At 32.9% G+C, this 14,390-nt stretch overlaps 1 protein-coding gene across 6 annotated transcripts in view; it reads right to left on the reverse strand.

Annotated features, from left to right (window-relative positions):
* Positions 1–14,390, reverse strand: part of DMXL1 (Dmx like 1) — a 157,383-nt gene that overhangs the window by 6,171 nt on the left and 136,822 nt on the right. For 5 of the 6 annotated variants that reach the window (XM_023731941.1, XM_023731940.1, XM_004376969.2 and 2 more), the window contains 5 exons: positions 11,524–11,584; positions 7,377–7,504; positions 3,017–3,109; positions 1,312–1,403; positions 163–215 (listed from right to left, as the gene is read on the reverse strand). In XM_023731941.1, coding sequence (XP_023587709.1) covers positions 163–215; positions 1,312–1,403; positions 3,017–3,109; positions 7,377–7,504; positions 11,524–11,584 — 427 coding nt within the window. Of the gene's footprint in view, positions 1–162; positions 216–1,311; positions 1,404–1,589; positions 2,663–3,016; positions 3,110–7,376; positions 7,505–11,523; positions 11,585–14,390 lie in introns of those variants that run through there. The other variant, XM_023731943.1, reaches the window with a different exon arrangement.

Below are 14,390 nucleotides of genomic sequence, written 5' to 3' on the forward strand. Positions count from 1 at the left end.
TACAATAGACAATGTTCTGTTATATATACTTTTTCACCATAATAAAATTAAAAAAAAAAATCAAAATAGTTTATCAACCAAAGAAAGGAATCCATTTAAATATCAGTTTTGATTTATGAATTTCTTGACTTACAAAGTTTATAAAAAGCTTTCCAAACTTACCGTGGACTAAACTGTTGGCAGGTGCAACGAGAGTATCCCACAAACATATGTTTCTAAAAAGAAAAAAAGATTACTTCTTGAATGACAGAAAAAGCTAACCCTTAAAATAAAAAGTATTTTCCATATAATTACATTAACACTTGAAATTATGCTCTCACAGAAGGTTCCTAAATATATAAAAACTCCAAACAGAAGTAACCACAATGTTCAGATTATTAATTTTTACACAAATTAAAAAATACTACCTTATAACATTGAATAACTTTAGGATAACATGTATTTATAAATAATACTATATAAAGATTGAATATGAAAACTACATTTTGTATTCATGGAATCTCTTAAAAGTTGGACTGACATACACAAATAGCAAGAGACACTATTCATGTACAAAGCAAACTTTTTTCTACTATGAATGGGACCAGCTTTTATTCCCTTTTATGAGTTGCAAAGGAGGCATCAACATATGTAATGAACTTCCATGAAAGATGGGCCATAGCCTCCATATTCTTATAATCCCATTTGTAGTGCGCAAAGTGAGACTTCTCAGGTAAACATAAATGCTCAGCAACTGTACTGGGCCTTGGTCTAAGAACTTAGCTATATGATGGAAACCGAAAGTGGGAGTGACATGACGGGTGGAGAAGAGATATTTTCTTGCCGTTAGATTTTTTTAGGAGTGTAGGGTTGCCACTTACTAGCTACGTCATCTTATACAAGTAAGAAGCCTTCTGAGTTTCTGTTTTCTCTTGTGAAACAGTAATAATACCTACCTTACAGAGCTGTGGCAAAGATTAACTAAATAACATTGTAAGTAAAAGTTCCTGTTTTTTTATCTCAAGCTTTCTTAGAACGTAGAGAATAACACGGGGGAAAATTCATTCCACTAACAAGCAAATCCTTTTCTCCTACTCGGAAGTCTTAACAACAGAATATTAAAAATAGAGAAGAAATGCATTTTTTGTTTGATGGTACCAGAATTTCTTTAGCTTTACAATTAGAACACTGAAATCCTCTAAGTAAGAAACAAGTCTTTATGATAAAAATACTTAAAGGTATAATTATGAAAAAATTCTTAAGAAGTTAACAACGAAATTAAAAAAAATACGATCATCTATACATACAAACACTTCAGCTACAATCTCTCACCTATTGTCCGTTGAAAGACCAGCAGTAGCTATCAGAGAGGAAGAACTAACGAAGACAAAATCATTCGCTGTTTTATTATGACACTGCCAAGTCTGGAATGGTTATAAATAATAAATGTTATTGCAGTCACTAAAGATTTCATTTCCAGGTAGATGTATTATTGAAAAAGTGATGATGTAATTTTTGTGGCTTACTAAACCCGTTTGTCATTTTTTTCTTTCTTCCAACTTTAGAAAAGTTGGAAGAGTAATACAGAAAGCTCTCATATACCTTTTACCCAGATTCACCAATTTTTAACATTTTGTCACATTTGTTTTGCCTCTCCCTTTTTCACTGACATAGACACACACATCACACATAATTTATTGTTCTAGAACCATTTAAGTAGGCTGTATATGTCATGATCCTTTGAGAAGTCCTTTGCTTTATTCAACTAAAAGTTCAAAGGGAAAGAAAAGAACTCCAAATATTTCCCTTAATATTTTTGATAAAAATTTTTGTTTAGAAGAAGGCAGAAACTGAGAATTTAGATTATCTCAGACTTAATTATCTTTGCTAACATTATTGACATAATATATTTTTCAGAAATACATGAAAAATAATGAATTTTTCAAAAATATTCAATTGTTCAAATATATGCATAAAAATGTATTACTACAGTCAACAGAATTAGGGAATGTATAGTATTTCACAATATTTCATCAAACAATAATTTGAGAGGTTTCGTCAATTCAAAAAGCTTCCACCTTACGCTTGTTGAGATGTCTCTCTTTAAAAAATGAATTTTTTAAGTATGCCAAAATCATCACATAAAAGATTTTTCTTCTGAGCCACCTCCCCATCCCTCTAAACCACCTTTGGAGTAGGGCTAGATGATGTGTTCTTAAAACAATATACTTTAATCCGCAAAGCCAATCATGCACATTTTAATCTGATTTGTCTTTTTAAAAGATAAGTACAGTCCCTTAGGGAACCTAAACTTGCATATCTAAATCTGTTGGCTTAATGAAAATATAAGAAATTAATATTTTGTCAAGATACCCTTATCAACGTTCCCTTACTTGCTTTCACTTAGATCAGTATGGTATTCTAGCATTTAATCTTGGGTGAATTAGCAGAATCTTAGCCCATATTCTTAACTTCTTCATAATAGGAGTTGCTTATCCTTGTAAAAGGCTCCAATAAAGAATATATAAAATATAAATAGAGTTTCATGAAGTTGTAGAAGTTTGTTAAGCCTGCACAGTCCTGAATAGAGATGTATCAATATTTTTTTAAAGAGAGAGAGACAAAAAAATAATAGTACCAGCTATAAGATGTCTTGTCTACTCTGTTCATTCATAAGGTATAACTGCAGAAAAAAAACAGAGGCACTCATCTGTGAATCATTCTGTTTAGGTATAATACCCACTGTAGCTTAGTGAGGTTGGAAAAGGGCTTAAGTGACCCACAGGTTACATGGGTCTCTGTAGGTATTATTTTGATTCTATTACAGGTTAATTTTCCATGTTACCAAAGACTAGGGATGTTTTACATTTCACAAAGTAATTTTCACATAATACAAAGGCAGGAGCTTACAGCAATGTGATTAAATACTAAGACTAGATAGATTTTATTTACTGGCTTTAATATTTCTTGTCTAAACTATGTATTCTTGGTTTCCTTAAAACTCATATTTTTTTTAAGGTAAAAATTATTGGCTTACCAGGTATGGCTTAGGTATGCTTCCAGTAACTGTACAACATTTCCAATTTGTTTGATACAAACTTAAATATCCATCAGCATCAACTATTCCAAACTTAAAGAAAAAAAATATTAAAAAAATTTTAATACAAATAAAAAAGCTCATATTTAATATTTTCACCCTCATTCTCTCATACATTGACTCTTAAATATTTGACTGATAAACTGTTTGACTTTTCACTTTACCTATGCATGGACCCATTTGCTACCACTTCAAAAATTAGTGTGGACATAAAGGAAACAAATATCAGACACATATTCTATTATACTAACCTACAGTATAGTCTGTATGTTCTCTAAGGCTAAGGTTCTAGATTTAAGTATTAAGTCATGCGACCAAATTTTATCATATTTAAGACAGAAAACATTGTTTATTCTGAAAAAGACCAAATAAGGACTTCCAGAAACATACAATAAGGAAAACATGTAACCAACAGTAGAAAGTAAAATGAAACAAGGATTATCACAGTATAAGAATTCTATTAAGGGAACTCAGAGCAATTTTGATCGGGAAGACTTCAAAAATAAATGAAGTCCTTGAGTAAGACTCCTAATTTTTTTGTTTAGATTATAAAATAATGCATATTTATGCAATATATATATATATAACAAAACAAATGTCTACTTTGTACTCCTGCCCTCAGGTCTAACAACCATTAACAGTTTGATGTGTTCCCTTTCAAAACTGTTTCTATGTATAGTCAAACATTCACAGGTAGTTTTTTTTAAAACATCAAGATTATAATACACTATTCCACAATTACACTTTTAACTGATTATAGCCATCTTTTCACATAAGTACATATAAATCTACCTCATTCTTCTGCTGCGTTATATTACACTGTATTATTTTTTAACTTCTCCCTTATAGACAATTTCCCATCTTCTCTATTATAAAAAGTGCTGCTTATTTTTATACATAAATACACCTCAACATAAAGATAACAAAAATCCTCACAACTAGACCAATAAGCAATAGCATGATAGAGAAGATTGAAGTTGTGAAGGATTTTATTTTACTTGGATCCACAATCAACACCCATGGATGCAGCTGTCAAGAAATCAAAAGACACATTGCATTGTGCAAAACTGCTGTAAAAGACCTCTTTAAAGTATTGAGAAGTGAAGATGTCACCTTGAAATCTAAGGTGCACCTGACTGAAGCCATGGTGTTTTCAATCACCTCATATGCATGTGAAAGCTGGACAATGAATATGGAGGACTGAAGAAGAATACCTTTGAATTATGGTGTTGGAGAAGAATATTGAATACACCACGGACTGTGAAAAGGACAAACAAATCTGTCTTGGAAGAAGTACAGCCAGAGTGCTCCTTAGAAGCAAGGATGGCAAGACTACGTCTCACATACTTTGGACGTGTTATCAGGAGGAATCAGTCCCTGGAGAAGGACATCATGCTTGGTAAAGTACAGGGTCAGCAAAAAAGAGGAAGACTCTCAATAAGATGGACTGACACAGTGGCTACAACAATGGGCTTAAGCATAACAATGATTGTGAGGATGGCACAGGACCAGGTAGGGTTTTGTTCTGATGTACGCAGGGTCGCTAGGAGTTGGAACAGACTTGACAGCACCTAACAACAACCTCTGAATATTTCTGTAGGAAAGGTATCTACGCATGACAAAGCTTTGCCAAAGGATATCATTTAAAACTGAAAGATGAACAAAAATACGATCTGAAATGGTGGTATCAATTTACAAACTCACTTTTCTTACATTTTAGTCAACACCGGATATTACTAAAATTTTAAATATTTGTCAATTTTATACAGAAAAAAAGCTCCTTTAAATTTGAATTTTTTCAATTATTAGTGAGGGTTACTGACCATTCAGTCTTTTGTTATTGAACGTTCATATCCTTTGTCTACTTCTCTATTAAGTAAGTTGTCTTTTAAAAAAATTGATTGGAAGGGCTTCCATTAGGAATATTAACTCATTGTTTACTGCATTTGTTACAGGTAATTTTTCAGGGTTTATTCCTTTTTATGATTTATCTTTTTTTTTGAGTAGATCTAGGTGTTTTACACAAAGGGATATAAGACAGATTACAGAAGGTGATGAATGACATTTTTAAGAATTTGGGTTTAGTTCTAGATACAATAAGGAGCCTTGAGTTCTTGAAAAGAACAGTAATATGACCTCACTCATACTGTAGTTATATAATTATGTTGTTCGTTATATAACTTTGTTGGCAACATTAAGGGCAAATTAGGTAAGAATTGAAGTATTGAGACTAATTAGAAACAATATAATATTGATAACCAAAATGGAAAAGCATAAAAAGATTAAGGATACTGATAGGGAATACAACTGAAAGTATTATAAAATTCTAAAGGCCCCTGCACAAAATCCCCTCAATTTCCCATTAAGGAGCTAAGAATATTGCTATTTGGTATTAATTACATGCTCTCAAAATTTTGCTCTGTAACTACACAAAAAGAGTATCACTGACTTTTGTAAAATGGAAATACAGCCATATGATAAACATAGAAGACAAAAAGGTTGCAGCACATCATAAAACAGGTTGTATGTGAGGAGAGTGAAAGGTTGTGAGACCGAAGAAAAAGGAAAGGCAAGATGTACCATCGGCCAAAGACTGTGTGAGTGGTTTTTAGTGAAGTACGGCCATGATACCCAGTATTGTGTTGCTGTCCTCCATTTTGTGATTTGACGTTATTATCCTATGCATTGTAAATCCTAACCTCTATGATGTTAATGAGGCAGGAGTAGAGTAGTTATATTACTGAGGCAGGACACAATCTACAGGATTAGGTTGTATCTTGAGTCAATCTTTTTTGAGATACAAAAGAGAGAAGCAAGCAGAGAGGAGATCTCATTACCACCAAGCAAGAAGAGCCAGGAGCAGAGCATGTCCTTCGGACCTGGGGTCCCTGTAGTGAGAAGCTCCCAGACCACAGGCAGATTGATGACAAGAACCTTTCTCTAGAACTGACAGAGAGAGAAACTTTTCCTGGGAGCTGGCACCCTGATTCGGACTTCTAGCATCCTAGAGTGTGAGAGAATAAATTTCCGTTTGTTAAAGGCATCTATTTGTGGTATTTGTTATAGCAGCACTAGACACCTAAGATAGAATTTAGTACCAGGGGTGGGCTGCTGCTCCAACAGATACCTAAAATGTGGAAAGTGTTCTGAAACTGTGAATGGGTAGAGGCTGGAAGAGTTTCAAAGTGCCTAACAGTAAAAGCCTAGATTGCCTTGAAGAGACTGTTGGTAGAATTATGGACATCGAAGACAATTCTGCTGATGGTTCAGGGGGAGGTCAGGAGAGCTATTAACACCAGAGATGGTGGAGACGGCAAGAAGCAGCCACAGAGAAACAGCAGCAGCAGAACAAGAAGACCGGTGCGAGATGGTGTGGAAAATGACTCACGGGGCAAGAGAGCTGAGTGCCTTCTGGTTGAGGTTTACTGGCAGATTAGGGTGCCTATAGGACAAAGTAGAATTGCCCTATGGGGTTTCAAAGGAGTGGCTGGTGGATTCGAACTGCTGCTTTTGGTTAGCAGGGGAGTTCTTAACCACTGTGCCACCACACAGCAGGTTGATTTGCCCTTTAACAGTGCTAGTGAGATAGTAGAGGCAGAGATAGGCAGTTTGAGGAAATGGTACATTATAACAAGATAGTAAGGGATATTCTAGAGAACTGCTTGGAAACTTTCTCTTAAAGAGTAAACAGTAAATATTTTGGCACACTAGGCATACGGTCTCTGTCCTCCTGAACTGTGCTGTTACAGTGGGAAAGAAGTCATAGAAAACATATAAATAAACAGGCAGGGCGGTGTTCCAATAAAACTTTAATTAAAAGGTGGTCAAGCCATAGTTTTCTGATGCCCTGCTCTAGAGCAATGCTTCTCTAAACTTTAATGTACATACAAATCACCCATGTATCTGGTTATGTTGCAGATGGTGACCATGTAGGCCTGGGTTGGGGACAATACTCTACATTTCTAACAAGCTCCCAGATGATGCTTGCTGCTTAGTGCTAGACCATACTTTGAATGGCAAGGTTCCAGAGGATAAAGAAAGTGAAGTGCTTACTAATAAAAAATGTATCTCTTAAAATCATTTAGTCCTTAAGAGTCATTCAAGTGAAATGATTTCCAAGAAGAAGTAAATTGATTTAAAGGTTCCTCAAAAGTAATAAAAAAAAAAAAAGAATTCAGATAGATTAACACTTTACTACTAGCACAAAGAGCTGTTTTCTTTAGAAACCCAAACTACTAATACTTAAGTATAACTTCCAATACAATCAAACCATTTTCCCATTTACATTTCTATATATTACCTTATTTCCCTGATAGTTAAATCTCATTCTTGTAACTCTTGAATTGCCACCAGACCGAAAACAGGTTATTTGCTGAGAATGGCCCCATTCAAACATTCTGACACTTCCATCTTGAGCTCCTGTCAGATCTGCATTATAAGAGGGAAAAAAGTTACAAATTCATTTCAAGAAGTTTTGAGAAATTTTTTTAATCCAATGTGAAAATCTCTATGGAAGAAACACTCAAAAAATGATTCATGGTCCATTCTACCAATTTATCTTTATATGAAATTTCACTTCATTATTCTTCATCATAAAAACAAATAGTTATATGTACTTTCATTTGACTGAGAACATATCCTTAAAACCACAGAAGTATTTAAATTAGACATTGTATTACTCTTTAAAATTATCTCAGTGATGTCTTACAGCTTTTAATGAACAATTTTTATGATAAATACTTCAATTCTTGGGATTGCTGAAGAGCCAATCTTTATCAGTCAGGCTATTAATACTTAAATTTATATATTTTTCACTAAAAAAAAAAATCAAATGCCATGCATCATTTCTAAAAGTTATCCTAATTGACTTGATATCTCAAATACACAGCTTTCATTGAAGAATATGAACAAGCTAACTAACTACTAATTCTTCACTTTACCATTTATTAATTGTGTGATACTAGGAAACTTAACCTCTTTGAACTTATTTCCTTACTCATAAAATGGGAATAATGAGACATAAGTCATTGGATATTTAGGAGACTTAAATGAGATAATTTACACAAAGCATTTAGAAATATGCTTAATATAAACCATTCATGTAGTTATCAGTATTAATGTGGTAAAGGATATAAGAAATATTGTATTAATATATATAAAGCATCTAGCAAATTGCTGTCACATATTAGTCAAGTTTTCCTCATTTCTTACCAAGTATGTAAAATAAATGGACTTAAATTATTTTGAAATGTTTTATCATTTGGCTGGAGTAGGAGGCAAATAGAATTTTTTTGATACTGGGGTTGTTAACTTCCCTTGTTCCCTCAATAGACTTCATTAGCTTAATAAAAAAAATAAATTGGGCTAGCTGCATTTAAAAACCACTTAATTTTTTCTAATATTACTTACGATTTTATTTATTTGAAGTAAATTTCCTAATTATTAATTAAGTAAAACCTGTGAGAGTCGGACCTTGATGGGACTGCCTTGTTTTACCCGGTCTGGCAAATTTTCTGCCTTTGACAAGGTATATAATCTTACCACTTTTCTATTGCTGTCTATTAGTGGAAAATATTTGAGTTTTCCTTCTTTGAGAGGTTTCCACCTTATGGCTTTTGCAAGTTTTACTGTAGTTGACATATAAAATGAAATAGGAACTCTGGTTGCACAGTGGTTAAAGCACTTGGCTGCTAACTAACAAGTTGGCAGTTCGAACCCGCCAGCTTTTGCAGGAGAAGATGTGGCGATCTGTGCTTGCCTTAAGATTACAGCCTTGGAAATCCTACTGGGCAGTTCTACTCTATCCTACTCCCTTAAAAAAACAAAATAAAGATTCCTGCTAGAAAAGGCTATATCATGTTTGGTAAAGTACAGGGTCAGTTAAAAGGAGGAAAAACCTCAATAAGATGGACTGACACAATAAACGCAACAATAGACTCAAGCATACCAATGATCATGAAGATAGCACAGGATCAGGCAACGTTTCATTCTGTTATACATAAAGTCGCCATGAGTTGGGGTTGACTCTCTGACAACTAACAACAACAACAACATGATGAGCTTATCTGAGCAAATACTCCTCACTGACAACTCAAGAGTGTTTCATCACACAGATAAAGAAAAGGTTAACTGCAATCTTAAAAACCTTGGTATGTTCATAATTAAAAAAAAAAACAACAGTACTTTATTTTTAAGACTTTCATTTCTAATTTAATCCAACCCTCTCCAGCAACAGATTATAAAACTAATATTCACAGAGAATGAGTGATCTGCCTATAAGAGACAGGTATTTCAGTCCAGAACCTAAATCTTCCTTTAACTTCCAGCCCTATGTACTTTACATACAAAATAAACTATTACGGTACTTATTTTTCTTTCCTATTAAATTGTGAATTCCCTGAGGTCAAAGACTGTGGTCCCTTTCATCATTTTTACTCAGACATGTATAGAACTTACCAAATAATTTCAATAAGTATTTATTGAAAAGGGAAAAGATATTAACCATTTTGAAAGAGAAAATAAATGATCCCAGGAAAGTATACACACATTAGCCTAACCTCTAAAAATTTCTTTGGAGCAGAAGTCAAAAAGTAGCTTCTAATGACTAAGAATTTCTAAAGATCTACTCCAAGGGAAGAAAGGAGCTATTCTGAGGTATCTGTACTTCAAAGTAAGATTTTTAAAAAATTCTGTCTCTTAACACTTCTACTGCATAAAAAGCATTTATTGTTGAACGAAATTACTACCTTTCAGACTTGTTCATGAAATAAAGAGATATTCTGAAAAAATCTAGTGATTAATTAACTTTTCAAGTCTCTTATTTGCCAGTTATAGTGTTCTCTAAACAGTACTTACCCCAAAACAGAAGTGATTTGATGTTACCTAACACCTTTGAAAATAACTTCATTAGTTACCTTTGAAGTTGGACCTCTCTTTATTTAAAGAGGATATTCACTGCAAACTATACAACTGTCAGGATATGTACTAAGGGGCTGAGAAAAAAATGAGGTCCCTTCAATATCCCAGGAAACTTCCAATCCCTATGGCATAAAGATAGATTTAAGCAATGCCAAATATTTCTTGCTGTAGGGAATACTATCTAAAACGGTCATTATTTAAGCTTTGTGTTTAAAACATGTTTTAACTCCTGACTCTGTGGAGTTCATAACGGTTTTTTAGTTCTCACTTCACATTAGACTTACATGTGGATGAAAATATACATTTCTAGTGCTGAATAAATGCAATGTAGTGAAAACAAACTAATCCTTTACCTCTAGCATAAGAGCAGAAATTACTCTCTTCATTTTGAATATATAGTTTTATACTGAACGCTTTTTTGGACATTGATATTGAACTTTGGTAACAGATGCTTATAGTACTTATGATAATTAAGTATAAAAGAACATTAATTTTGTCAATTTAAACTTTATCAGATATTTCCCTTGAGAAAAGGTCGGAAACTATAGGTTATTAATATGTACTATGTTTATTACTGTGTTGTAGGACAACTTGATAAAGAGTATAACTTAAAAATCATATAAAAAACAAAATATAAACACAATATTCACATGGCAATGAGTACTGATTCCAATTCACCAGTTAATTTTAAAGTTTTGTCTCTATTCTTTCTTACTGTTTCAATACTTCCCATTAAGTTCATCACTAAACGAGGACAAACTTTTGAGATTCCTAGAAAGATTAACTGAAAATAAATATATCCCACGTTAAAATATAAGGGCTTACTAGTAACCATTTCGTATGCTTATTATTAATAAGTCTGATAAAAGACAAACTGACAAAACATTAATAAAATATAACTTGATTATATCAAACCAAAAAAAGTGCCATCAAGTCAATTCTCACTCATGGCGACCCCATGTGTTTCAGAGTAGAACTACACTCCACAGGGTTTTCAATGGCTATGATCTTTTGGAAGTAGATCACCAGGCCTTTCTTCCTATGCCTCTGGGTAGATTCAAATCACAAACATTTTGGTTAATGGCTGAGCGCTAACCATTTGCATCATCCAGGAACTTGTAAACTGATTATACTGAGTCAATAAATGACCAAATTTATAGTTATGGTCTATGTAATAAAAGATTCCAGTCATCCTATTATTAAAACAATAATTATCCATTACAATTCAGCATTGTCTAAGGATTCCATAATGTTTAAAAATAAACTGTGCTAGCTTAGAAATACGCAGTTAAAATTCTAAAAAATACTACATTAAGTTAACCTTTTCCATTAATTCAATAAATTTGTTTTCTATTTTTATCCAGTTCTGAAGATTTTGATAACATTTTCTACAAAAAATAGTAAAATAAATATAAAATAAATATGAAAATAGTAAAATAAACCTTCCCATATACTCTTTACAAAAAAAAAAAAAGATGAAAAAAAGACATAAGAATAAAAAGAATAACTGCTCATTATTATCAACTTACAATAAGGAAGAGTTGGATGAGAAGTCATTCTTCTGACATTATTAATGGCTTTTTTAATCATCTGTTAACAAAGAAAAATTGTTCTTTTATAGTTACTACAAAAGGTAGGATTAAATATTTAAATTGAGAAGGAAAATTCAAATGACTATTTTTTTGTGATCTCATCTATATTATGAGAGCTAAAAATACTGAAAATGGTAACAGAAATTAAATTTAATAGAGGAGCTCTTACATTTAAGTATACATACATTTTCTGCATCACTGACTAATATCTAAGAATAAATTCCCCTCAAGAATTTAGTCTTACCTCCTCTCTTGCCAATTCTTTTCTGATCCCATTAAATTTATTGGAATAATCCTGAATAGTATAAGGTTAAAAAGACAGGCAGAAGCATGTGAAAAAAGAAGAGGTAAACAGAAAATTGTATAAATTTTTTAACTGATAAAGTTTGGAACTGCTTATTTACCGTTTCTAAATCATGTTTTGAATGATTTAAGTAGCCTTTCAAATAAGAGTAAAATAAATACATAAAATCAAAGGGGAAATTTTAATTTTTTGAATACTTCCTATACATGCAGCACTGTAACTATAGTTACATGTTATTACAAGTTTGTAGATTTTTCTGTTGTTCTTTTGGATTTTAAATTGTTCAAATCACCTATAGTTGCAGGGAAGGTAGAGCTGGTAGGGAGGGATGGGACTAGGCCAGCAGAGCTGGTGAACGATGTAAAAACTGGAAAGATACATATGGATGCAGTTATACTCCAAAATAGCAGAAATTGGTAACAGAAAGCATTCTTTTTGTTGTTAGTATTCATAATTCAATAAAATAATAGCATTAAGAAAATATTTTACCCATCCGTTCCTACTCCCCAAAAAATAAAACCTGCTGAGTATTACTTTAGTAAACCTCAAGTTTAAATCTCATGTTTCTCTTAAAGAAATGCCTAAGAATTACCATTGCTTTTTTTATTTTCTCCTTTTTTTCTGACTGAAGTTATTAAAGGAAAACCAAGAGTAAAAAATATACAAACATAGGTTAATAAAAAGTTCCTGAAAGCATACGTAGAATGTTATAAAGCAAATAAATCATTAACTATTTTATAAGATCCACATAAAAAAAGAACAACTTTACTATATTGGTGTCTATTTCTGGAGAGTGGAGGGGGACCATCTGAATACTTCTCATGTTCAAAAATCAAAATAACCTCAACTAAAAAGATGTCCTTCTAGGATTTAGAAAGGAACACAGATCAGTCCCAAAAGAAATGACAAAGTTAGATTTTTGTATTATAATGCATTGGAATATAAACAACTGTTTTTTGAGCACCTACTATATGTCAAACACCATTCTAGTTAGGGATCATCAGTATACAAAGGCAGGCAGACTCCAAGCTCTCAAAGAGCTTACATTCTAGTAAGTACAGAAAAGACAACTAAATCATGAACAGATAACCTCAAAAGCTGCTAAACAGTATAAAGATGTTAAAATAGAATAACATGATATAGGGTGAGTGGGAGGGACTGGGGAGGGGCAGTGCTTTCACTAGAGAAGCCAGAGAAGTTTCTGGAAATTTGAGTTGAGATTTGAATGGTAAAATGACGAGAAAGAACATTTTAAGCAGAAAGCCAGCAAATGAGAAAACATGGCAATGAGCTCAATGTGTTTAACAGAAAGGTCAGTTTAACTAAAGCAAAGACAGTAAGGTGTAGAATGACGGAAGATGAAGCTGCAGAGGTAGGCAGGGGTTAGGTCACGTAGGGCCTTAGAGGCCATGTTAAACCTGTTGCTGTTGAGTCAATTCCCACTCATTGCAACCCTATAGGACAGAGTAGAACTGCCCCACAGGGTTTCCAAGAAGCAGCTGGTAGATTCAAACTGCTGACCATTTGGTTAGCAGCCGAACTCTTAACCACTATGCCACCAGCTGTTTTTTTATAGTTGTATTTGGAAAATCTGAAAGTTTTAAGCAGGGGAGTGGCAATCCCGAATAATGCTTTAGAAAACAGCACTCTCGCTGCTGTGTAGAGAACAAAAGGGGCAATGTGGAAGCAGAGAAACCAGCAAGAAAGTTATTATAGGAAGAACTGTATTGTATTCTCTAAAGTAGGAAATGGAAAAAAAAAAAAAGGTGCTTATTATAATAACCTTTGAATATTTTCCTTGAATATTCAAAGGATATAATATTTCCTTTTAAAAGATCATACTAGCAGTTGGCTCTACAAATAAATTTTAGCATGTCAAGTGGAAAAAAAAATTAACTATGATCAAACCCATTTCATTTGAATAACCACTAGATTACTTTTCAAATTCTTTAATACTAAAACACTTGTATCTAAAATCACTGAACTAAGGGATTGGAGGAATTTAACACAAACTACACCACAAATCTGACACTGACCAAGTCACTTGATCTTTCTGACTCTCATGTTTCATCTGAAGAATGGTAAGTAGTAAATAATGGCTATAACATATATCTCAAAGAATTATAAGGTTATATCAGTTATAAAGAACTGCATTAAGTATAAAATAATCTAAGGCATTATTAAAGATGATTGAGCACTTATCCTTACTAATCAGTAAAATAATTTTTTGGGGGTGGGGAAAGACAAGGAAAGCATCCCTCACTTGTGGATGTCATTACTGGCCTTGTGAAATTGAGGGGAAAAAAAACTCACCAGCTAGGAAACCACTGAAAAAATTTAATAATGCTAGGTTTCTTTGGTTCTGTGTATCAATTCCTACACCCTAAATACCAATAAAGGAACCTCTTAGAGGTATAAATACGGATTACATTTTAGGTAATCAGGACTCAAGTAGATGATAACATCACTATAGAAAAATTGTTTCCGTTCATCTGTATAG

The sequence above is a fragment of the Trichechus manatus genome, unplaced genomic scaffold, assembly GCF_000243295.1.
Source record: "Trichechus manatus latirostris isolate Lorelei unplaced genomic scaffold, TriManLat1.0 scaffold00047, whole genome shotgun sequence".
Lineage (NCBI taxonomy): Eukaryota > Metazoa > Chordata > Mammalia > Sirenia > Trichechidae > Trichechus > Trichechus manatus.